This window comes from Azolla caroliniana, unplaced genomic scaffold (assembly GCF_043228905.1).
Source record: "Azolla caroliniana isolate FFs.n. ecotype wild unplaced genomic scaffold, voAzoCaro1.0.p SCAF_15, whole genome shotgun sequence".
NCBI classification, from domain to species: domain Eukaryota; kingdom Viridiplantae; phylum Streptophyta; class Polypodiopsida; order Salviniales; family Salviniaceae; genus Azolla; species Azolla caroliniana.
Genome location: NW_028230450.1, coordinates 7,786,528 through 7,809,773, shown reverse-complemented (window position 1 = coordinate 7,809,773; position 23,246 = coordinate 7,786,528). Strand labels below are relative to the sequence as shown.

The following is a 23,246-nucleotide window of genomic DNA, read 5'->3' as shown; positions in this document are numbered from 1 at the left end:
AAGTTTGAGGTAGGAATCACCTTTGTTTTCATTAGCATAAGGGATCTCTAGATCATTCTGTTATGTGTCGACAAAACAATTGAAGGACGACAACACAAAAAGCAATATATAGATGTGAAGATTTAATAGAATGGTAAAGTTCTCTTAGCAACTCTAGCCACTTGTTTGCTCATGGGTAACTTAATTCATATTATACATTTTATGCCCTCAATGTTGAAACATTAATCCAATGCATTCGTTTTTATGCGATAGGAGTTCAACCGATTGAATATCTTACAAAATCTTAATGAATATGTATATTGTTGTAGCAAAAATTGGGTAGCAAATGTGAGAATCTAAAGCTCTTGATTCTTTTATTTGAAGAATATTATCTCTTTGCCTGATTTTATTAAGTACAATTAGAATAGTTCATGCCATTGTTTATTTCTAGTAAAAGTAAATTGTACTATATGGCATCCGTAAGTAGCATTTAGTCAATACTAGAATAGTTTCAAATGTGCTATGAAGAATGCGATGACCTCAACTAAATGAAATTTATGAATCCAAACCTATTTGAGACACCCACCACTCAATGTAGTCATGTGTAAAACAATTAAAACAAGAAATTTGAATAATGTGCCTTCATAGTTAGTTTCACTTAGAAGTGAAACAATGAACTCATTTGGGCATGTAGCAATATATACAACAAAGAAATAGGTCAATATATTGACCATTATTATTCAAAGGGGGAGAGAATACCAAATATAACTTAACTATTACGCATGTTTGCTTAAATGATCAAAGTACTAGGGGATATCCTTGTAGATTTGAAGCAACAGAGGTATATCCTTATATATATCCATGAAGTTAGAGTTATTTTGGTGTGATAAGTTGTGTATTGAACATAAAATCGAATTTTAGTTGATTGTGATGAGCAGTGCCCCATAAAGCAGGGAGGGTCTAATTATCATTACTCAACATCGAAACTCATGAAGACGGTTATCATAAAGTCTTTAGTTATTAGATGGTTTGTGAGTTTTTGGCTTATAGTCCTCATGAAATACAAATTCTTCTTTTGTTTGGTAATGAAATTTCGTTGGATCTGACTTAAACATTGAGGTATGCTTAACTAAAGTTATTCTTGACTCTAATAGCCTTCTATTCCTTAGAAGGATGTGTTCCTCCTGCAAGGTACATAGAACATCACTGAGATAACATAATTTCTCATAGATTTGATGTAAAATATCTAGACATAACAAATTAGTTTGAACTTTTTGTAGAAATATAAGATTCTTTTAAACCTATTCAAAACTTTAGGTTCTACATTATTGCCAAATTTTCATGTCTTTAAAAGTAACAAACTTTTTGTTAGCTTTAGAAGGATAAAAATGGGCGTGTTACATTATTACCTTTTTATCCCTTGTATTATTATGATATGCTAGTAGTTGGTAATTATGATATTCCTATGAGATTCACTCAGAACACCTCCTTAATGTATAGAACCTTATTTTAAATAACAAAGATTATGTTAATGTCGTGTAAGTCTACCATGAAGGTGCTCAACATGAACCCCATGCGACAATAACAAATATTTGCAAAGGTGCTCAACATGAAGCCCATGAGAGAGAGAGAGAGTCATGATTGGTGGGCTCCCATTAGGTTCGGCCTTAAAGAGACGAGGACTAGGGTCTAGCACTTGTTTCTTTTGCACCGTTCCATTGGAGGATGGTACACATAGGTTCATTAAATGTCCTATCGCGTATACCATTTGGAAGTACTTATCGGACATTTCGCAAGTTTTAACCCGTTGTTGTTTGAGACCTCAACAATGGGTTTTTTCTCAATATGTTCAAAATGGATCAAATGATGAGATGGAGATATTGTTCCAATTTTTACGTTATTGGGGTCTACAACACAATTGGAATATGCATAATGCTTTCATGTTTGATAATAGACATGGGGTGAAAGCATTGCGGAACACCCCTCTCCCTACATAGGAATATGATAGGTAGAGGAAACTAAGAAGTGTTGTAACTAAGTGGATTTTGCATACAATTAATATAATTGTGTGCTTTTACCAAAGAGAGAGAGAGAGAGAGAGAGAGAGAGAGAGAGAGAGTCCAATAAAAGTATACCAGATCTGAAAACGGGAAGTGGCTAGTAAAAACTTATAATGTCATTATCCATGGGGGTGGGGTGAAACATCAGTTTGATCATTGCACTTCATATGTTTAATGCATAACTACTACTAGTAGTAGTCATGGACGTTGTCATAGAAAGAATTGGGGGGGAGGATTTTATCATCACCTTATGGTTCCGTAGAGGTGGATTATCCATCACGCTCATCAGCCTCCCATCTGCAACTAATTCGTTCGAAGGTCGCTCCCCTGCAGAATCCATTTAAGTACCCGATCATCACAAATTAGACCTCATAAATTCTTAAGCCTTCACATCTAGTGACGTTAATTAAAGCCACATACAAAGATCCTTTATGTCTTGTTGCACTAATAATTATATGCAAAAGATGAGCCTGATATTACTACTTACAACTATATACTTCCTAAATACCATCCAAACAGTGTGTGAGAAAGGAGAAAGAGTGTTGTGATATTTACCCATGACTACGAGGAGAAGAAGAGTTCTTAAGAGAAGAAAGCAGCCCAACAACAACATTATATGGACCGTTGTAGCTAGTGTATGGTGAGGCACACATTTAGGCACATGGTAACACATCTTCAGGGGTTGGGTCTAGCCCTTGTGTGTGTGTGTGTGTGTGTGTGTGTGTGTGTGTACTACTTACTCATTGAGGAGGGAGGATTGTGTTGATAATGTAGCAAAAAAGGGCAAGGGATTGTATTGGAATTGGATGGTGTTGTCAGAATAAGAGTTTGTGAACGAGTGTCATGAGGATTTATGTGGGTGTGTTATGCTTGCGGCACTAAGGAATGTGTTAATAGAAATATTGCGAAGAAGATTTGAGAGCTTTAATCATTTGGCAAATATAAGATTTGATTAGTATGCAAAGATTTTAATAGCATAGATTTAATGAAAAGATGTTAAATGTAGACTACATCACAAGATGGAAACAACTCGCACATGAAGGAGAAGCTCAAATAACATAATATGGTTGAGAATGCCCAAGGGCATGATATGTGTGAAAGAGAGAGAGAGAGAGAGACCGAAAGACATGGGGGGAAGTAAGTACTTTCGATTTATAATGGTTATGATTAATGTGGAGGGTCCCATGTTTTTCTATTTGTTTTGGATTATCCAACCTTTAAAATTCCTTTCATATTGTGGTGTCCCTTTGCATTTCGCAATATTTATGTATGAGTGACCACTTTTATCTCGCATACTTTCACAAACATCCCTACTAATATTTATAAAGATATAGGGCCTAATGTTTACTCGCCCCATAGCTATAGACCTGAGGGCCATGGGCTTTTAAGTCCCAAAGCATGTGTGTAGGTAGGTACCATAATTTATGTCTTCAAAGAGATTCAAGAAACATACCATCAATAGAAATAGATAGATAACATATTTTATTAACCTTATCCTCGATTGGTTAAATATGAACTTCTCCATCGACATCAAATTAACAAAGATATATGGTCAATGTTTACCTAGAATGTTCACCCTTTGGACAACACAACACAAGATGATCCAATCTTAATCACTATTGTGTGACATGTGAAGATTAGAATTTCCAATTGGGATGTTTTTGTTTAAATTATTTGTATTGTTGGATGGACCAATATGAACTTCACGTAAACATAGATTATACCATCAAGAACTCAACTAGCCTTAAATATTCTTTTGATGAATAGGTATCTAATTGATTCAAGCATTAAAAATGGAGGATTTGCTTTTAAAGATAAAGTATTCTATATTGAAAGAAAGTTTAGCATCTTCATGTATAAAGTTCTAACACACTAGATACTATGAAACTTCATGTAAATGATGCGTATAATATACAAATTGAATTAGATTTTTTATTGTCCATGTGGAGACAAATTTTGACCTATGGTATTGAATAAACATATCGTCTTGTATGTCAGTTCTTCCTAAGAAGGGGGTATACAACTCTTTAGTAATAACTCTCTATGTGAAAATAATTTTACCGAGAATGTGCTCACCCTTCTAGGTTGCAAATTTGATCATGATACTTAAACCATCATACTTCTTGGGATGCTACCTCAAAATCTAGCTTCTTTGGGCATAATCGAAGAAGTATAAGAGCTCTCTAAGACACAAGGCTCATGGGGTTAGCTATAAGGTGTGGTTGGATAAATTGGCATTCTTACCTCGTGTTAAGGTCAAGGTCAATGATGATTAACATTTGTAATGTAATATTCCAATTTTGATAGAATCTTGCCACCACATCCTTAGTGCCTCTAGTAATCTATCCTATCTATCCTTGATGATCACAAACTTCATAACATCACCTAATATCTCCAATAGCTCTTCTACTACATAGCTTTTAAACCATTTCATAATTTACAACAAACACCCAATCATATGAGAGGATTTTTTGTACCATATATCCTATGTGCCAAGCATGTTTGTGCAACATGTGATCACGCATACTCCTCACTTTTGTAATATCCTTGTACATTGTTTGCATAGCTAGTACTAGTTTCTAGTAACATTACATGGTAGGATGTTGAGAATTTAATTCCTAATTGTATATATAATAACAATTTTACAATTTTCTCGATTTCATTGCATGCACTAAATGAGGTATTGCCACCCCATACTTCCACTCCATAAAGCAACCCTTGGACCAACATATCATTGAAAAACATCAATCTCACTTTCCGTCCTCTAGTATCACAAAAAATTGATTGACTTATAATGCAAGATTGTGGTGAAATACACCCATTGTATCATTGTATGTAAAATGGATTGGTTTGCAATGCCTATGATGTTCTTAGCATATGACAAAAAATACTCTTTATATTGTGTTTCCTTTAATTTGGTCATTTAAGTCATATTATTCTGATATTTTCTATTTTGATGATAATATGTTCCTTTCATATATAAGTTCAAGAAATTCTAATTAGGGTTTCACAACGATTACTAGTCATCCGCAATAAAACCACACGGATTAGAAGTAATGCATTCATATTATAAACTTAAATCTTAGTAATATATCTAAAGTTCAAAGTGAAACATTTTCACTTATCTTGCGTGGAGATTTGTTTTTTAACACAAAGATATGTCTTGGTATTATAAAATCCTAGGAAATACAAAAGTTGTGTTGGATAAACGAATATACCAAATAATTCCCTTGTACTCACATCATGGCCAATTTGATGTGTATATACAATAACCACACATATTTGTATACCATATCTCCAAGATTATTGTGGTCTACTTATTTTGCATGGAGTTTATTAGTGTCCCTCTATATTCAATAAATTTAGCAATGAACATATCAATTGAGAGTGGGCATTGTGAATTTGAAGATAGAACCTTGCATAGGGTAGGTTCATGTTGAGATTTGGGCAACACAAACTCTAATGTGTTTGAAGGTGGTCTGTTGGAGTAGAGTGTGATAATCAAAGTCACAAACTTGTTTAGTAGAAAATATGCATAATTGTTTTTTGCCCTCATTTATACTCCAATGCCATGTCCAATCTTAAATAGAGAGGCATTTGGATTGAGTCATCAGGAAGCACCGATATAGATTAAGAACAAGAGATGTGCTTTCATACATGTTTATGTAAACAAGTAATTCTTCAAAATAAGAAGTTTTAGTAATATTATTAGGCATAGATATCAAATTCCATATGCATTTGGATTGAACTTTAAGTCATTTCAAATGCATAAATAAGAAGCCTACTCTTTACATTGAGATTGATGAGTTTTAATCACATAGTAAATAATGTTCTAAGTTTTAGCTTGTTATGATTACCCGATGAGGAAATGGTAACCTTTTACATGAAAATAAGGTTCGACTTTATACCTACCATTCTTTACATTTTTAGTATATTTCCATAGCATATTGATTGAGAATCTTTATAAACTATTTACCTAATTTGGTAATATCACTTTTAGTGATTGGTATTATATTCTATAACAATATATTTAATATATTGAGTAGAATTGAGTGGAAGTGGGCATGTCTCCAACATATTAAAAGTTCCATATATAAAAGTCTTAGATGATGAACATTACAAATAACGTCTTAATATCCAAGTCATTGATCTTGTACCTTTGAAGTAGCTCGATCACTATTTCATACATATAACAAACATGACCACTAAGGGTAAACATTACTGATGTGACTGGGTTTGCCAACATTTCTTTCTCCACTTGGATCCCCAAACTTTTGTGTTTTGGTATCTTGACCCTTCATGAAAACTTGGGGTAAGGCAACCTCATGTACAACAAAGTTAATATAACAAAAAAACAACTTGCAACTAGTTTACATTTGTGTCTCATATTATATATTGTTTTAAGTAGGTCTACATTGGATTAAATAAAGAACGGTTCCCTCTCGACGAATCAATTTAGGATTACACAAGAAGAGGCAATCATTTTTACAGTTACAAAAGAAGAAAAAAACTTATATTTGGAAAGGAAATATGCACACTTATTGGAAATATAGATTTCAAAATATATAGGAAACCTTCAAATGTGTGTGCTATAAAAAACATTCTATATGCCTACCATGAAATCTTTACCAATTGTATGCTATTTGTAACTCATTCAAATTAGATATAAAACTATGCAACCTCATGCACCTTATGCAAACTTGTGCACACGTCAATGTAAAACCTCACTTCCTCCATGCTATACCAAACCGACATCAGTCTTTCGTGGTCGTTAAAAATCTATCTATCTATAAATATTATATTAGAAAGACGCAAATGCTTCTCAAAAGTATTTTATAGTGCCAAACTCCTTTGAATGTCATAACCATAATGGGATAGATTTAAAAACACAAGTCTTATCATTGTTGCAAAAAAAATCCTTCCAAAATGGTTTTGATTAAAATATGTCACCACAATCGATATATTAATATAACCTTTGAATGAATATTATTTTATTATAGTGCTGAAGTATTGTACTATGAAATCCATATGACAATTATGGAACCTAAACATAATGAAAGAGAAGTGCAATGCTCATGTGGGATATAGGAATAAATTTGTGAGGGGCTTCCTTGGCAACGTGGATGATGAATGCATATGCACACAATTTTTTTATTTATTTGGGCATCATAGGCTTTGGTTGGGAAACAAATTACACTATATTTAGCATATGAACAGAAGTGTGGGGTGGGCCACCCATGGCCGCCATTAACCATCTCCTCCACCAATGACATTGAGAACAAGATATGCCAATGCATTTAATGAAGTAGATAAGCAAGATATGTTACTCACTCTCTAATTCCTTATTATATTATTCCTAACTTCCATGTGTACTTCCATTGAAGTTCTATATAAATCAATGCCATTATTTTGTCTAGACAAATCATTATTTCACGTTGATTATAGTTTATTTACTTTAGGTATTATTTGTCACTTCATTCTAATCTTCCCCATCTCTCTCTCTCTCTCTCTCTCTCTCCATCGACTTCATAGAATCGCATGGGAAGGAAACAAAAGGATCCAAAAGACCCTTTTAGATGCAAAATATAAAAAAGTGGTTTGGTAGATGGGATGCAACACATTTGTTTCATGATGCATCACTAGATTCCTGTGTAAATGAGGCCTTTTTGCAATCCCAATGTATCATGACATGGGAAAAATGTGGAGGCTCACACTTCATATATTATACTACACATGTTGCACCATATTCTTTTGCGGAACGGGGAAACCGTACACATTGATACATATTAGAGCCCATTCGATTGGATTCCATTCGAACCGTTGTTTCCATGCGACTTAGCTCACATGCATTGAGATTTGAGAGTGGTCAACTATGCACACTTTGCCCTAAACAAGTTTGACAGTCTGACTATCACACTTTTATACAATGCTCTGCATTTCCACATATTCGACCATGCTTTCCACATATCTTCGACCAAACCCAATCCTTGCACGAATTTCTCTCACAATCACAATGTGCACTCTCGATTGCAACATTCATTGGTAAAGTTCTTGAACATCGAGAGTCACTACTCACTTTCACACGTATAACATGAAATGTAATTTTTTTGGTCTCATCGGTCATATTTGACCTCTGAAGATGATAATATAATCTCTCTCTCTCTCTCTCTCATGCATAGACACAACACACAAAACTGACACATAACAATCACACATACATGTTACATGTGGAAGTACATAATTAGTTTTGATTTAGATAGTCCAATCATTGCTTGTTTGTTGCCTCTCCCTATTGAGAAGCTTGATTAGACTAACTTCGTGTTGAGAATCGTGACCGGCCACAACCGGCTTATTGTTCGGATGTTCAGGTGTAGGGAAACGTAAAGTAGAATGCACTCAAACAGAGTATGAAAAACAGAAATAGCACAAGAGACAAAGACACACGATCTTAACGTGGAAACCTGAAATGGGAAAACCATGGGGGTCCACAAACCTCGAGAAACAGAATCACTATGCTAAAAGGAGGAGTACAACTAGAAGCTTTGAGGCAACGACCTCGAGGTTCTACTTTGTCAACAAACGGCTACACAGTTGCACACTCTCTCGCTCTCACTCACTTACTGTTACACAGTTACAGAGGCAACGACCTTCTAAGTAACTTTTAACAATAACTCATAATCACATTATGATTGCCCTAAGTACTTATACTAGTACACCTTTTGGGTTATTTACAAGTGTAGCACATAAGGGCATATTTAGACTATTTACAAGTATAGTCTTCCGAGTTGGCTGTCTACACGATTTCAGTTTCGGCCTTGGCCGAGTCTCTCATCAACTCGGTTCTTCTCTTCCCATCCGGAGGGACTTGTTTCCTAACAAAATCCCCCTTCACTCCAGCATGGGGCACTGCACCAATCCGATCTTCCGTTGGCCCGCGCTCAACTTTTCGGCTGGTAACACTTTAGTCAACATATCTGATCCATTTTCAGCCGTGTGGACTTTCACTAGAGCGAACTCCCTTTCTTCTACCCTCTCCCGGAGCCAATGATACCTCTGTTGGATGTGCTTTTTCCTTGAGTGGTAGGCGGCATTTTTTGCAAGGTGGATGGCACTCTAATTATCGCAATAGAGTTGGAATTCTTCCTACCGAATTCCCAGCTCATTGATAAACTCTTTCATCCAAATGATTTCCTTGCCCGCTTTTGCTGCGACCATCTACTCGGCTTCCGTGGTCGACAGCGCCACGACCTTCTGCAACCTCAATTGCCACGAGACAACTCCCCCTGCATACGTCATTACGTATCTTGACGTGGATCAGTTGGTATCTGCATCAGCCAACATGTCTGAATCCGTGTAGCCTTCGAATGTGGGGTTACCTGAGCCAAAGTGAAGACATACGCTCGAGGTGCCTCTCAGGTATCAAAATATTCATTTCACGGCAGCCTAATGCTCTTTTCCGGGACTGCTCATATATCTTGGGTGTTGCAACATTAGCTCCGTCGACATAACTCTAGTAACCATGCCTGAGCAGGTACTAGTGCATCTTGTACAACCAAGATGCATAGTTGCTCCTATCGAGCTTTTCGGTCGGAGGCAAGCTTCCCATTCCTCTATCCATGGTCCAGTCTTTTCTTTTCCGAAAAACGAGAACCTTGTCTTTTTTGCTTAACTTTTTGTTGGTTGCAGAGGAATCTCAACCCTCATGCTCTGGTACCATGTCAAAAGTATTCGATTGCGGAAGCGTGTGTGATAGACACCGAGTACACAGTTAGTTTCGGAAACTCGATAGTTAGGTAAACATAGAGAATGGATACACAAGGAGAGAGAGAGAAAGAGAGAGCAGACAACAACACTTCTATTCTGAATAATGAATGCTTTGTACATACAATGTGCTTAGAGAGCACTTTTTATACAAGCCCTGACGAGCGGGCTCAAACAAGTACCATTAGTACTAGAATGTTCATAAATGAGCCTGGCATTAATTCTGCCTATAATATTCCTATTTACTAAAATAGGAATATAGGTCTTCAATGGCCTGCCGAAATCCCTCCGACTCGGCTTACCCAAATCTCGGCTCTTGGCCCTCGGCTTGTTTAGCCGATTTGGGCCTAGTCGATCAATCTCCAACCAATTCGACTCTTGGCTTCTACAACTGATTCGGCCGATGCTGAGCTTGTCTCTCAACACAATCAACATTGGAATTTTTTTTCGTGCATGCTAAATTAAGTGTCAATAGCTCTAAAACAAAGATTATGTACAAAAAAAGATTGTGAAGAGCCCAAAAAAAGATAAACCATGCATTATGTACAATAATGGGCCATTTGAATTATGTGGAAAACTTCAAATATCTTGGCCTTGAAGTTCCTTCAAATCATAGATGGAATGAATATGCTATACACCGCTTAGAGGCGGGAAAGAGAACATATTCAGCATTTGAGAACACATGCAATCATAGAGATATTAAGTGTTGGGTTCTCAAGAAATACATTTTCGACACTTTGGTGACACCGGTGTGTCGAATACGCTCTTATAATGGACGTAGTCACATTCTCATTGGACAAAATAGGTTAGGCTATTCTTGTAAATAACATAAAGGGGATTTGCCATACCTTGGTTAGTACATAACTAACTTTATAACTAGTTTTGTTGTTGCCATTACTAGTTCTTGAATAATACAAAGTTTGTACTTTGGTGCCTCACTATTTCCCCCTCTCTCTCCTCTGCAAATTGTCTCAGACTTCTTTGTTCATTGCTCTTTGTTTCATCCACATAAACTTGTTGTCTACTAGCAAACATAATAGTGCACACACAATTGCAAACATCTATTCACAATGACCATTTCCAATAGTTGGTATCACAGCTAGGGTCATCCACTACTAGCATCATTTGCTCTTGCAACATCAACACTTCAGTTCATCTGCTAAAGAATCCAAAATTATTGGATATGTTGATCAGACTATTCAAGTTTCAATATGTTGAAACTTCTATTGAGCAACTGATAAATCATACTTTATGAGAGAAAGAAGCACTCCTTGTTCCAGTTCGTGCTCACTTCGGTTAGAATGCACTTCAGGTAGACGAGATAAGGTTGTATCTCCCTTTCAGTTGTAGCTACTCCAAGCAAAACATTGGACCAGCCAACCCTCATTGAAATGACTACCAAATCCGGCTCATCGGAAATGAGTCTTCGTAAATTTGATAGCACCAACTTCAACTTCTGAAAAGAACAGATGCAAGACTATCTGATCATGAGGGGACAGATCGACCCTATAGAAAATTAAAAAGCTCTTGAAGAATATAAGCCAAACAAATGGATGAAGTTGGATCAGGTAGCTCATGCTACCATTCAGATGCACCTGTCCGAATCCGTATATTATATGGTGCAATCATGTCTGACAACTTATGAGCTATGGAAAACGTTGTCAGATGCGTAACAAATGGATGAAGTTGGATCAGGTAGCTCATGGTACCATTCGGATGCACATGTCCGAATCCGTATATTATATGGTGCAATCATGTCTGACAACTTATGGGGCTATGGAAAACGTTGTCAGATACATAAGAGAAAATGGTGGCTACAACAAAGATATATCTTATTCAAACACCTTCGGATAAAAGAGTTTGATTCGTTCACAACTCACTTTCCATTAGATCTTCAATTGTATATCTGGATTCTTACCTATTGTCTTCTTCTGCTCTAGTTCATCTGTGTTGCTTGTTGTACAACTTCTAATAGGTCCTCACATATTCTTTTGCACATCATATTCAACAAGTGGTATCAGAGCGACCTTGCTGTCTAGCGGCAATGAACAACAAAGATTGAGAAGACAAGCTATCCGACTAAGAGAAAAGACAAGGCCAACAACATCTACTTTCCAGAAAATGGCGACACAGTTTAGCACAAATGTGGAAATCTGGAAGTTCGATGGGAGAACTTCGCCCTATGGAAAGAAATGATGCAAGTGTGCTCATAATCCAAAGACATGTCGAAGCTATTCGCCAAAGTGACAAATCAACATTGATGTTTGCTTAAGAGTGGAGATCGATGGACAAAATTGCATGATCGACCATCCGGATACACCTAGCCGAGAACATCTATTTCAACATGGCCAAGGAGACAACAACATTCTCTTTGTGGGAGGAATTTCAAACCTTATACAAGAAAAAGTCCTCGTCAAAGCTCATATTGATTCAACAATTCTTCAATATGAAGGTGAGAGAGACAGATCCACGACCTCCCACATCAACAGCTTCAACTGGGTGTTGTCTAAGTTCTCCTCCCAAGGGATTAACTTTGAAGAAGAAGTTAAAGACCTTGCTGTTATGTACACATAATGTAGGTGAGGGTAGGTCACTAATATTTACATAAGTGAAATGTATGTTCACTAATGTTAAAATGGGGACTAATGTGATTGGATAGAAGGAATGATAGGTGCATGCACTATCATGATTTGGACAACCAATGAATGGAGAGCCTTTTCAATAGGCACATCTATTCAAGGGGCCTAGGAAGAGGTATAAATATGAGGCTTAGCTACCCTCATAAGCACATTACGCAGGCTTTTGTCTCGATGATCGTGTAATCTCTTCCAAGGTATTAGTCATCCTAATATCTGGCGGTATGGGACGTCAGTGGTAGGTTGGCTATAACTAGATCATAGCTCGGGGGTGGTCGGGTGGAATGGGTTCTTCTATCCAATCTATTTTCCTTCTTTTACTTTATTTTGGTCTATTGATTAAAAATAGACTCTTAACAGTGGTATAAGAACATTTACTAACAATTTTTTTTGTTGTTTTGATGTTTTTTTTGTGTGAGCGATGGGGATCTAACAAATCTCGTCATGCTCTTCTCAGGATCAAAACAACATTCTTAACCCGGTATTCTTCTTTATCGATCTCTCTTCTTTTCTATGATGCATTCTTCTTGGTCGAATCAAAATTGTATTATGTTTTCTTTTGTTTTCTTTCTACGACGATATGATTTACAATCTTATCGTGCATCGGGTCGCACACGCTCAACTCATGTTGTTTGCACTAAACGCACATGCTCAACTCATGGCCCTTTTGCATATTGCGATGTATCTCCCATTCTCCCCTCTCTTCGACCATCTCTTACGATAATAATTATTCTTATGCATCGGGGTGGAGCGTGTATGATGTGGTGTATGCCACTCTTCCCTTTATTGAGCCATCACTTGGCCGATTCTATGGGATGTTGTGAAGGCCAACCAGATGGTCGAAGATAAGGCCAATTGGATAGTCAACACTGGAGTCGACTAGTCGAACCGATTAGTCAATCAGTTGGCCAAATAACTATTATTGTTATTATAGTCATGACATTAGCAGTGGCTACATTTGTAAATAGCCCATACAGTGTATAAGTATAAATAAACTTAGGGAAAACATGGTGTGTGTGTTGAACAATATAGTGTGTGAGCCTTTGTAGGGTAGTGTGACAGAGAAGAGAGAGTATGTGAGCGTGAGAGAGAACGACAACAAAGTTTAGAGAACTTACTTAGAACCCTAAGCGGCTTATCCTCTGTGTGTATCAGAGAAGATTGTAACCATTTTCTGTACTCTGTTGTGTATAGTAGAATCTTTGTTCTTGTAGTTTTCCATGTAAGGCTTTCCATGTAAAACTATGTATTCAATCACATGGAGTGCTCTGAGCATGAATGTAGACGAAACTCCCATAGCAACACAAAAACTTTGAGATCGACATTGCACCTTCAGAGCTACAACACACGACTAGTTCAATCCTCGTCTAGGTATGTATCAGTTACATATTAAAAAATCTTTTTTTTTCATTTATGATAATTGTCTGTAACTTTGGTGCTTGTTCATCTTTCCCAAAAATTGAATAGGGCGAAGTCATTGGAGTCCCAAATAAGGATGTCTTGAAGGTCGGGGTGTAGCAACAGGTGTGTTTCTAATTGATAGAATTTCGTATTACGGTTGATTTTTGCCTTTAGTGATGATTAGGGTTTGTGTTTTCCTTAAGTGGTTTAGGGTTTTTGATTACAAATTTCAGATTACAAGTTTATGGTTACAAATTTCTGATAACTGTCGCAATGTATTGTAATTTTGTACCAATTCTCATGACAAATTCTAATTAGGGTTTCTGATTTTTTAAGTGGATGATTTTTGATACATGTTGAAAAGGACAGATTACCAATTTCAAATTACTATCTCAAAGTGTTGTGATTTTTCACCAAATTCACATTAAAAATTCTATTTTGCACCAATTCGGATTACTGATTTTGTATTTCAGGTGGCTCGTTCCTCCCTATCCTAGAGTGTTGAACTTTGCAAAATTTTGCTAGACAAAGGAGGACTTTCACAACATATATGGTTTGTCACTCGAGGGTATTGACCTTGCTGTTCTAAGAGATAGATTGATTAGTGATGTAGACTGGATGTCAGTATATAAAGTGCCTAGAGTGAAAGGCAAGGTCAAGCTCAAGCATGTATGACTAGACTTGTACGACGAGTGCATGAGACTGCACCAGAAAGTACATCAACAGATCCTGGTCAACAATGAGTTGTCCATTTCATTTGCTAGAACTTTTGCATACGAGTATTGCAAAACAATGAAGGAATCTTGTGACCCTGAAATGTACAAGGTAGCTTGGGCAATTTATGGTGAGGCATCGGTAGAAAGATGCTGGAAGATGGGGAGCTTGCAACAATAAATGGCAAGATTTTGGAGCATGGCAGTTGATGATACAACTGCCGACTCCCAACTAATCCGCAAGTATACGCCACACCGACACACAATGAAAGCCAATGTCGATGATACAGGTGAGACATTGATTATCTATATGCTAAAATATGTCCATAATTTAAGCCTATGAGACATTGGAGTTTTTTAAGACTGATTTAGAGAAAGTTACATTGGTTGCTGCGATGGAGGGCAAAGTCACTTTGGCAGTTACAACAATAAAAAATAAGATTTAGGTACCTATTGTTTTGCTAGTAAGCAATATGTTATAAATAACTTGTACATGAAAATGTGCTAGTGAGGCATTATTTGGAACAAGTTGCTCAACATGATCTTGAAATTGAGGGGTCACTAGATCCCCAACGGAAAATTCAACTGTAGACAGAGATCTAGGTTCTTTCAATGAACCTAAACCTTCTAGGTGTAAATACTCTCGCTGATTACAATTTGGACAAGCCACATGTTGTCCGCTGGAATAGTAACCGATGGACAGGAGCGTAGAAATATAGAATATAGTAAAAACGTAACGCATGTAAACGGTTCACGCTGTCGTGTGGTTTTTCACACACGATATGAAAACTAGTAAAATAATTATTTAGGATTACCTTAATATATGGATATGGAAAGATAGATGTGTTAAAGAGCTTCATAGTGTATTTTACTATACATAAAACGGATAAACAAGTATCAAGTTATGTGAGTGTGAAGTTTGAAGAAAAGAAAAGAAAAGACAAAATTGTGAGATATCCCACATAGATAGGACAACATTGGAACCTAGAATATATAAGGGAAACCAAAACATATTCATTCTATCAATGTGTGGAGCATAGGATGTTCAAGGTGACTTGGGCTACACTATGTGGTGTACACGCTTCGGGCGTACGTGCGTCTACATGGCCGCGTGGATGTCTTCGGATGTATGCGCGTGTGCAAGTTTCGGACGGATGCGTATATGCGGACGCATGTGTGTGCACGTGTGCATGCGTGGACGTATGCGTGGACGTTTTGGACGGACGCGTATGTGCGGTGCGGACGCGTGTGTGCGCACGCGCGCATGAGTGGATGATGCATACACTACGGTGCGGATGAGACTTTTGTGCGCGGATGTGTATACGGTGCGGGTTGGACGCGCGCGCACGTGGATGCGTACACTACGGTGTCGTAGTGTATTTTGTACACTACGTGAAAAACGTATATAGTATTAGATTCAATAAAAAATGAAGAAATAGAAGAAAATAGCAAAATAAATGGAACATGCATAGGGCAAGATTCGAACCTTGCACCTCCATGTTAATAATGTAATGTCTTACCATTACACTAGCATTTCATTAATGTTAAAGCATAGATGTCCCACATAGAAAGGTAAATTCACGCTAGGATAAACATTAGAAAAACGCATAACAAAAGAAAAAGCTACACATACACATCTAGCGTGCATGATAAAAAACGCACAAGTTAGAAAAAGCATGATCACTTTAGATAAAGCATATAGTCTATCTATAGGAAAAGCATGGGGTCTATAGTTAGAGAAAAAGCATGGATTACTAAGACTTCCTCATCACTACATAAGGATGGGAAGCACAATGTAATTATGTGTGAAAAATATTTGGAAACTGGATATGTTTCTAAAAAAAACACCAATTAATAAACTATACTCGTGGGATTCACGAGGATTCTATATCATTCTCTTTCAACCCAAATTTATATTCTTATATTCATATTGATTAATCTAATACAATACACTCGTGGGATTCACGAGTTTGCTATAACTCTTTCTTACAACATATTTATATTCTTATTAGCCTTAAAACTCTCCTCTTCCTAGTCCAAAACCTCAGTGGTTCCCACCCGACTCACGCAAACGATCCGGAGCCGAAAGGCACGACACAGTTGGTGAACCCGACGTGAAGACGGGTGGCAAGGAGATGGAGAATCAACAAGAGGAGATGAACATAACGATGATGATGATGTTCGAACGGATGCTACAAGAACAACGAGCGATGTCGGAGATCACGGCAGTAGTAAAGCGGCTCGTACAACGAAACAGACAATTCAACGGAAACAATGTGTCACGCTATTTACATGACTACAAGGCAGAGATGATACGATGTGGGATACCGGAAGGATTGCAAGTGATATCCTTCAGTCGGGTAGCCACGGATGAGCTACAAGAGAGAATCCACAAGATACGGCAACAAAACTCGACATGGGGGTCATTCGAAGAAGCTTTACGAGAGTCATATGATTACAAGAGATCGAATGGACAAGATCGGCGAGAATTCGACGAATGGGTGGCATCGAAGAAGACCCACCGAAGTGCAACACAAGCATTCCTAGAGTTCGAGCATCGTTTTGCTCGACTCTCGGAGCGGGAACAACGATTGGTGGGAGAAGATAAAGTCCTAATGTTCGTAAAATCGATCGATCGAAAAGAAAGGATGGACATCGGGATCGAACTCGAAGATGATGACGGTGCGAACGGTCTTACCGAGGATTGGGCCAAAGTCGAAAGGGTATGCCGAAGACATGATGAAAGGAAGCTGAGAATCTCGTCAACAACGACATGGCCCATGAAGGATGGTCGATTGAGGAAAAACGATGAAGCCAATATGAAGGCTGAAATACAACATGATGGTACCATGGGAGAAAGAGTGGAACAAGACACCCACTCGTCTTGTGAAAGAACGATGGCGAAGGATAAGGCCGATAATTCAAGTGTAGAAGGAAATTTCGGGATACAAGTGCCCAAGACATCGGGTCAAAAAGGGGTAAGCATAATAGATGTTTGCATAATTGATGCAGATAAAGAGTGTGAAGCGGATGTGATTAAGGAGGTAGCCACAAAAGACGAAATCGAATCGGAGGTGGCTATGGACGAATCAATGGCGGATTGCCATATCGAGACTTCCCCACCACTGATTCCAGAGACTCCGGCGGTTGCGATCGAAAGGCAACGTGAGACCGAAGAGACGGAAGGTGGCGGAGAGAAAACGAATGTCGAAGCCGACGAATACGATGAAGAGATAGCCGAGAAGAATGCTAAGGGTGAAACTACGAAAGAAGGTAATACCGAGGATTCATGCCAACAATATCTAGAGACTTCGGCGGTTGTGTCCGAGAACCAACGTGAGACCGGAGAGACGGGAGATGGCGGCGAGGAAGGTAAAGTCGGAAGTTGGTTCGGATGGAAAATGATCCATCCGAAATTCCAATCTAAAAGAAAGTGCGACAATGCGGAGGTCGGGTCTACGACGGGAGAAGCGCGTAATACAGAGCACGCTCTACGGCGAATAAAGAAACGCGTGTTATGGCGAATAAAGAAGCACGCGCTACGGCGAGAAAAGAAGCATGCATTACAACCACACGAGGACCGAACAACGAGCACATATCGGAGGACCTACGTGGCGAACAACGGAAAGAAGTGCCGAAAGTCAAACCGGACAAGGCAGGTGAAAACGAAGAAAAGAAAGCAAATCCGGACGAAAAGAAAAGAAAAGAAACCGACCCGAAAGAGCACTGAATCGGTAAAAACCGATCAACCGAGTCCGGATCGACCGAATACAAATCGGAAAGGAAGCCGAACTAAACGAAAGACGATCCGACGAGACCGAATCGGAAGTAAGCTAATCCGACTAAACCGAAAATCCGAAAAGAAGTCGAGATTGATGAAGAAAAGAAAGAGGGCAAGAAAAGATACTACCGCGGATGACAAGGACCAAGCGGGCCATGAAAAAAGCGAACGAAGACTATGGTGGATCGGATGTCGACAATGGTTCGGGTGGAAAGAATGGATGTGCTCCAAATGGAGAGACAAAGTCAACATAACAAGAGAAGTCGAGGATACTACGAGCCGGCAACGAAACCAATCGGGTAGAGACCGGACGGAGGAGACTAACAAACACCAACAACTTCGGCACATACCGGAGGATGTGCGGGTTTGGAGGGGGCGAGTGTCGTAGTGTATTTTGTACACTACGTGAAAAACGTATATAGTATTAGATTCAATAAAAAATGAAGAAATAGAAGAAAATAGCAAAATAAATGGAACATGCATAGGGCAAGATTCGAACCTTGCACCTCCATGTTAATAATGTAATGTCTTACCATTACACTAGCATTTCATTAATGTTAAAGCATAGATGTCCCACATAGAAAGGTAAATTCACGCTAGGATAAACATTAGAAAAACGCATAACAAAAGAAAAAGCTACACATACACATCTAGCGTGCATGATAAAAAACGCACAAGTTAGAAAAAGCATGATCACTTTAGATAAAGCATATAGTCTATCTATAGGAAAAGCATGGGGTCTATAGTTAGAGAAAAAGCATGGATTACTAAGACTTCCTCATCACTACATAAGGATGGGAAGCACAATGTAATTATGTGTGAAAAATATTTGGAAACTGGATATGTTTCTAAAAAAAACACCAATTAATAAACTATACTCGTGGGATTCACGAGGATTCTATATCATTCTCTTTCAACCCAAATTTATATTCTTATATTCATATTGATTAATCTAATACAATACACTCGTGGGATTCACGAGTTTGCTATAACTCTTTCTTACAACATATTTATATTCTTATTAGCCTTAAAACTCTCCTCTTCCTAGTCCAAAACCTCAGTGGTTCCCACCCGACTCACGCAAACGATCCGGAGCCGAAAGGCACGACAACGGCGCGGTCGGGACGTGCGCATGACGCACGTGTGCAAGTTTCGGACGGATGCGTATATGCGGACGCGTGTGTGTGCACGTGTGCATGCGTGGACGTATGCGTGGACGTTTTGGACGGACGCGTATGTGCGGTGCGGATGCGTGTGTGCGCACGCGCGCATGCGTGGATGATGCATACACTACGGTGCGGATGAGACTTTTGTGCGCGGATGTGTATACGGTGCGGGTTGGACGCGCGCGCACGTGGATGCGTACACTACGGCGCGGTCGGGACGTGCGCATGCGTGGATGCGTACACTACTACGTGGTCGAGACTTTTGCGCGCTGACGCGTCTACAGTTTGGTTGCGATGCACGTACGAATTGCGCACGGGCTAAACTTTATGGATGATTGTGTCATTTGGCCGAATTATACGGACAATCGCATGCAACCAAAAGCCAAGGCCATGCAACTAAAAGTAAAAAGGCATGCATCTAAAAATGGAAGCATGCGACTAAAAGCAGAGGCCATGCAACGAAAAATAGAGGCCTTCCGACTAAAAGTGGGCATGCAAAGTAAAGTTGGGGAGGAGGATCAACGAGGAGCTCGATATATGTCCCATTTTTTCCCTCCTAGTTTTTTTTCCTTCTTTTTTTCCCCCCCCTTCTTTCTTCTTCTCTCTCGGATTCGAGAAGAAAATTATCTCACATATTGATATCAAACTCTTAGCTTTGTTTACTTGAGCTTTCTTGTAAAAAATGATCTCTCGTACTCATATCGAACCACTCCTTGCATGGTTGTTGGCTCCTTTCTTTGAAAAACTAATCTCTCATTTCCATACCCAACCCATTGTAACACGATTCTGAAATTATAAAGAATCGATTTTCTTTTGCAATAAACAAATGATTTGTCTCTCCCATTTGTCTTATGCTTAAAACTTGCTTGTGTTGTACGTGTTGCACTAAATCCTTCTAGTCCAGAACCCCGGCGGTTCCGCCTCACGATCCGCACATAGTGACGGATTTTCATGACATAATCAAGTGGTGAACCCGACGTGAAAGAGGCGGTAGGAAGGATATCAACTGCAACAATGGCTTCAACAAGTGGAACTCAAGGAGAGGAATTAACGAAAGGTATGGTGTCCATAGTGGAATACATGCTGAAGGTGAGAGATCGAGAAGCTTTAATCGACAAAGCTGTTGATCGTACGGTAGAGATAGCTGGACGATTTGGTGGCAAGAACATCACGGATCTTCTTGCTACCTATTGGAACGAGATGCAACAAAGGGATGTCAACGATCTCAAACAAATTTCTAGCTTCAAATGTGTGGTGGAATCACAGATCCGCGAGCGCATCATGGAGATCCAAACCGAGCATGCAACTTGAGTGGAGTTCGAAAAGGCGCTTCTCGCTGAATACATGCTTGAAGACGCATCGCGGATGACTCGGCATACGCTAATGTCTTGGATCGAGAAGAAAGGGAAGAATATGTGTGCGTCTGGAGTATATGTCGAATTCGACCAGAAGTATAACCGACTTTCGAGTGTTGATCAACGAGTTCTCGATGGAGATAAAGTCCTACTATTCCTGAAGGCAGTGGATGCCAAAGATCAACGTGAATTGGGTAACTTTTTGGAGGATGAAACACAACCAAATGGCTTGGTGGCGGACTGGGCAGCGGTGAAGAAGGCTTGTAGCCGTCTTGATAAGCGTCGACAATGGGAAGAGGAAACTGATATGGAGAATCCACAATCGTGGAGGAGGAATGCACCTGTGACGATTGAGTCTAACAAGCCAATCAACAATTTCGACAAGAAAGCGATGGAGGAATCTATAATCGAAGAGCTCTCCAAGAAGTTTGAAGCGGTATCGTTGGCCAACTTAGGTCGACGCGTGCCAAAGGGAAAAGAAGCATATAGATGTGTGTGGTGCAACAGCTTCGAGCACTCACGAAGGGAGTGCACTGACTTGCAAGACGCGATTCGCAAGAATGTCGTCTATTTGGACGGCAACATGATTCACTCGAGCGAGACCCGAAAGCCGCTACGAGTGAACTTCGGAAGAGGCAGGCTGAAAAAGATTGTGGAAGAGGAAGATGCAAGGCATGTGGAAGCCATGCACTACGCCGCATCGGCGGGAATACGAGTTGGAAGAGAGAATCTAAAGACGATCAAGCCGGGTATTGGGTTTTGGCCAACGGTATTCGAGTGTGAAAAGAAAGGAAAAATAGATTTGGAGGATCTCAAACATGTTGATTGGAATGTGCGATGAGTAACCAGATGGTCGGATCCAGTCGACGATAATACAAGCTTTGCGGAGGTTGTGTGCGACAACTATGAGGCTCTTGTCGAAGAGAAGAGGAAAAGAACCGGTGAAGAAGATGGCACCTCAAAGTGTCACAATACAAGGAATGCAGGGAAAGAAGGACAAGCCCAACCTACGCCACGAAAAGAGATAGGAGAAACAAGCATGAAGCCCGGTGGATCGAGCCAACCTTCTCGGATGGAAGTCGATGAATATGTGAAGAAAGGAAAGGAACGAGTGGCGCCGACTTACAATCTAAGGTCGGACATAGAACAAACAACCAACTTGCGGAAGGTCCTTGAGGAGAAGGTTTTAGACAGTCATGTCGACCTTACTTTGAGAGAGCTACTTGGGATCGCTAAGAAGGAGTTCCACGATACTATCGTGGACTTGATTAAGCGGAAGCGGCAACAAAGTGCCATAACCATGGCAAGATCCGAAGAGGAGGAGGAAGAAGAAGTGATGGCGGACAGCCATTACTCTCGGCCTCATTGGGCAAGAGAGACAACGGAGATGCCGGTGAAGATCGGAGAGAAGAAGGAGACCGTGGTAGCCTTGATTGACCATGGTTCGGAGATCAACCTCATGTCGACCGAATTCTACAAGAAAGGAAGATGGCTGATCAACACAAACCATGGATGGAAGATACGAGCGGCAACGAAGGCCACGGAAGACCTGTACGGAGCTTGCCCCAATGTTAAAGTCACGATCGGAGATGTGGAGATGGATCAACACTTCTTCGTGCAAGACTCGGCTTCACATCCCGTCATCCTAGGACAACCATATATCACATCGTCCTGGATGGAGACTAAGGTGTTCGATAACGGAGTGGCCTTCGCGCGAGTCAAGAGCCTTGACAATCAAAGATCTGTTCAATTCCTTACGGTGCGGGCTAATCACGAAAGGAACCGAGATAGCCTTGGAGGCGAATCCTCGGATTTTTAGAGTGGACTATTGAAGCGTGGGGCACAAATAGTCCGAGCAATCATAAGTCCCCACAAGGAAGCGAAATAAGTGGATCGCAAGGAGAAGCAACATGTGTGACACCTAGTGGCGCATGTAAACTAACAGTACTCAACAAGAAGGACAAGCGTAAGATACAAGACTTCGAGAAGATGTTGAAAGAAGAAAGCATAATCGAAGAAGAAGAATTCGTGTCTCATATTCTAGAGGAAGCCTCATTTAACGACACCATCGGTGAAATCGAGGAAGTCGTGGACTTGAGCTACCCTCACGATCAAAATGTGATTTCAGTTAACTCTGTCAACATATACGCTATCATCGATGAATATCATCGAGGCATCTTGATGGAGGAAGCTGAAGTCAACACAAAATATAAAACGGTGGATAAGAAGATCAAGCCAGTTGCGGTTCCGCTACCGGAAGATAGCTGGCAGAAGATGAAAGAAGTTGCCAATGATCCGAGCTTAAGGGATCCAAAGGCAATAGGTCATGTCTTCACCAAAGTGACGAAAGGAAAGCTACAAGTTGGAAGGGAAGATTTCCTTCTCCCCGAAGAG

At 39.5% G+C, this 23,246-nt stretch overlaps 1 protein-coding gene across 2 annotated transcripts; it reads right to left on the bottom strand.

The window, feature by feature from the left end:
• Positions 1-584: 584 nt before the first annotated feature.
• LOC147854522 (uncharacterized) lies at positions 585-3,161 on the bottom strand. 2 transcript variants are annotated; one of them, XM_087331340.1, is made up of 3 exons: positions 2,780-3,161; positions 2,287-2,366; positions 585-1,163 (listed from the first exon to the last, which is right to left on the bottom strand). In XM_087331340.1, exons 1-3 carry the CDS (start codon positions 2,781-2,783, stop codon positions 993-995), a joined length of 255 nt encoding a protein of 84 aa, XP_087187466.1. In that variant the 5' UTR covers positions 2,784-3,161; the 3' UTR covers positions 585-992. The 2 variants fall into 2 exon arrangements, with proteins under 2 accessions (XP_087187466.1, XP_087187465.1); XM_087331339.1 differs by lacking the exon at positions 2,780-3,161 and adding an exon at positions 2,595-2,727.
• Between the last annotated feature and the right edge of the window lie 20,085 nt (positions 3,162-23,246).

Bases quoted from the DNA above. Each gene is read 5' to 3' on its own strand.
- LOC147854522 (XM_087331339.1), bottom strand. From the start codon at position 2,712: ATGTGTTACCATGTGCCTAAATGTGTGCCTCACCATACACTAGCTACA. The intron at 2,367-2,594 runs GTAAATATCACA...TGGATTCTGCAG, and splicing joins TCTTCTCCTCGTAGTCATGG to GGGAGCGACCTTCGAACGAA. The intron at 1,164-2,286 runs GTGATGATAAAA...TGTACCTTGCAG, and splicing joins CACCTCTACGGAACCATAAG to GAGGAACACATCCTTCTAAG.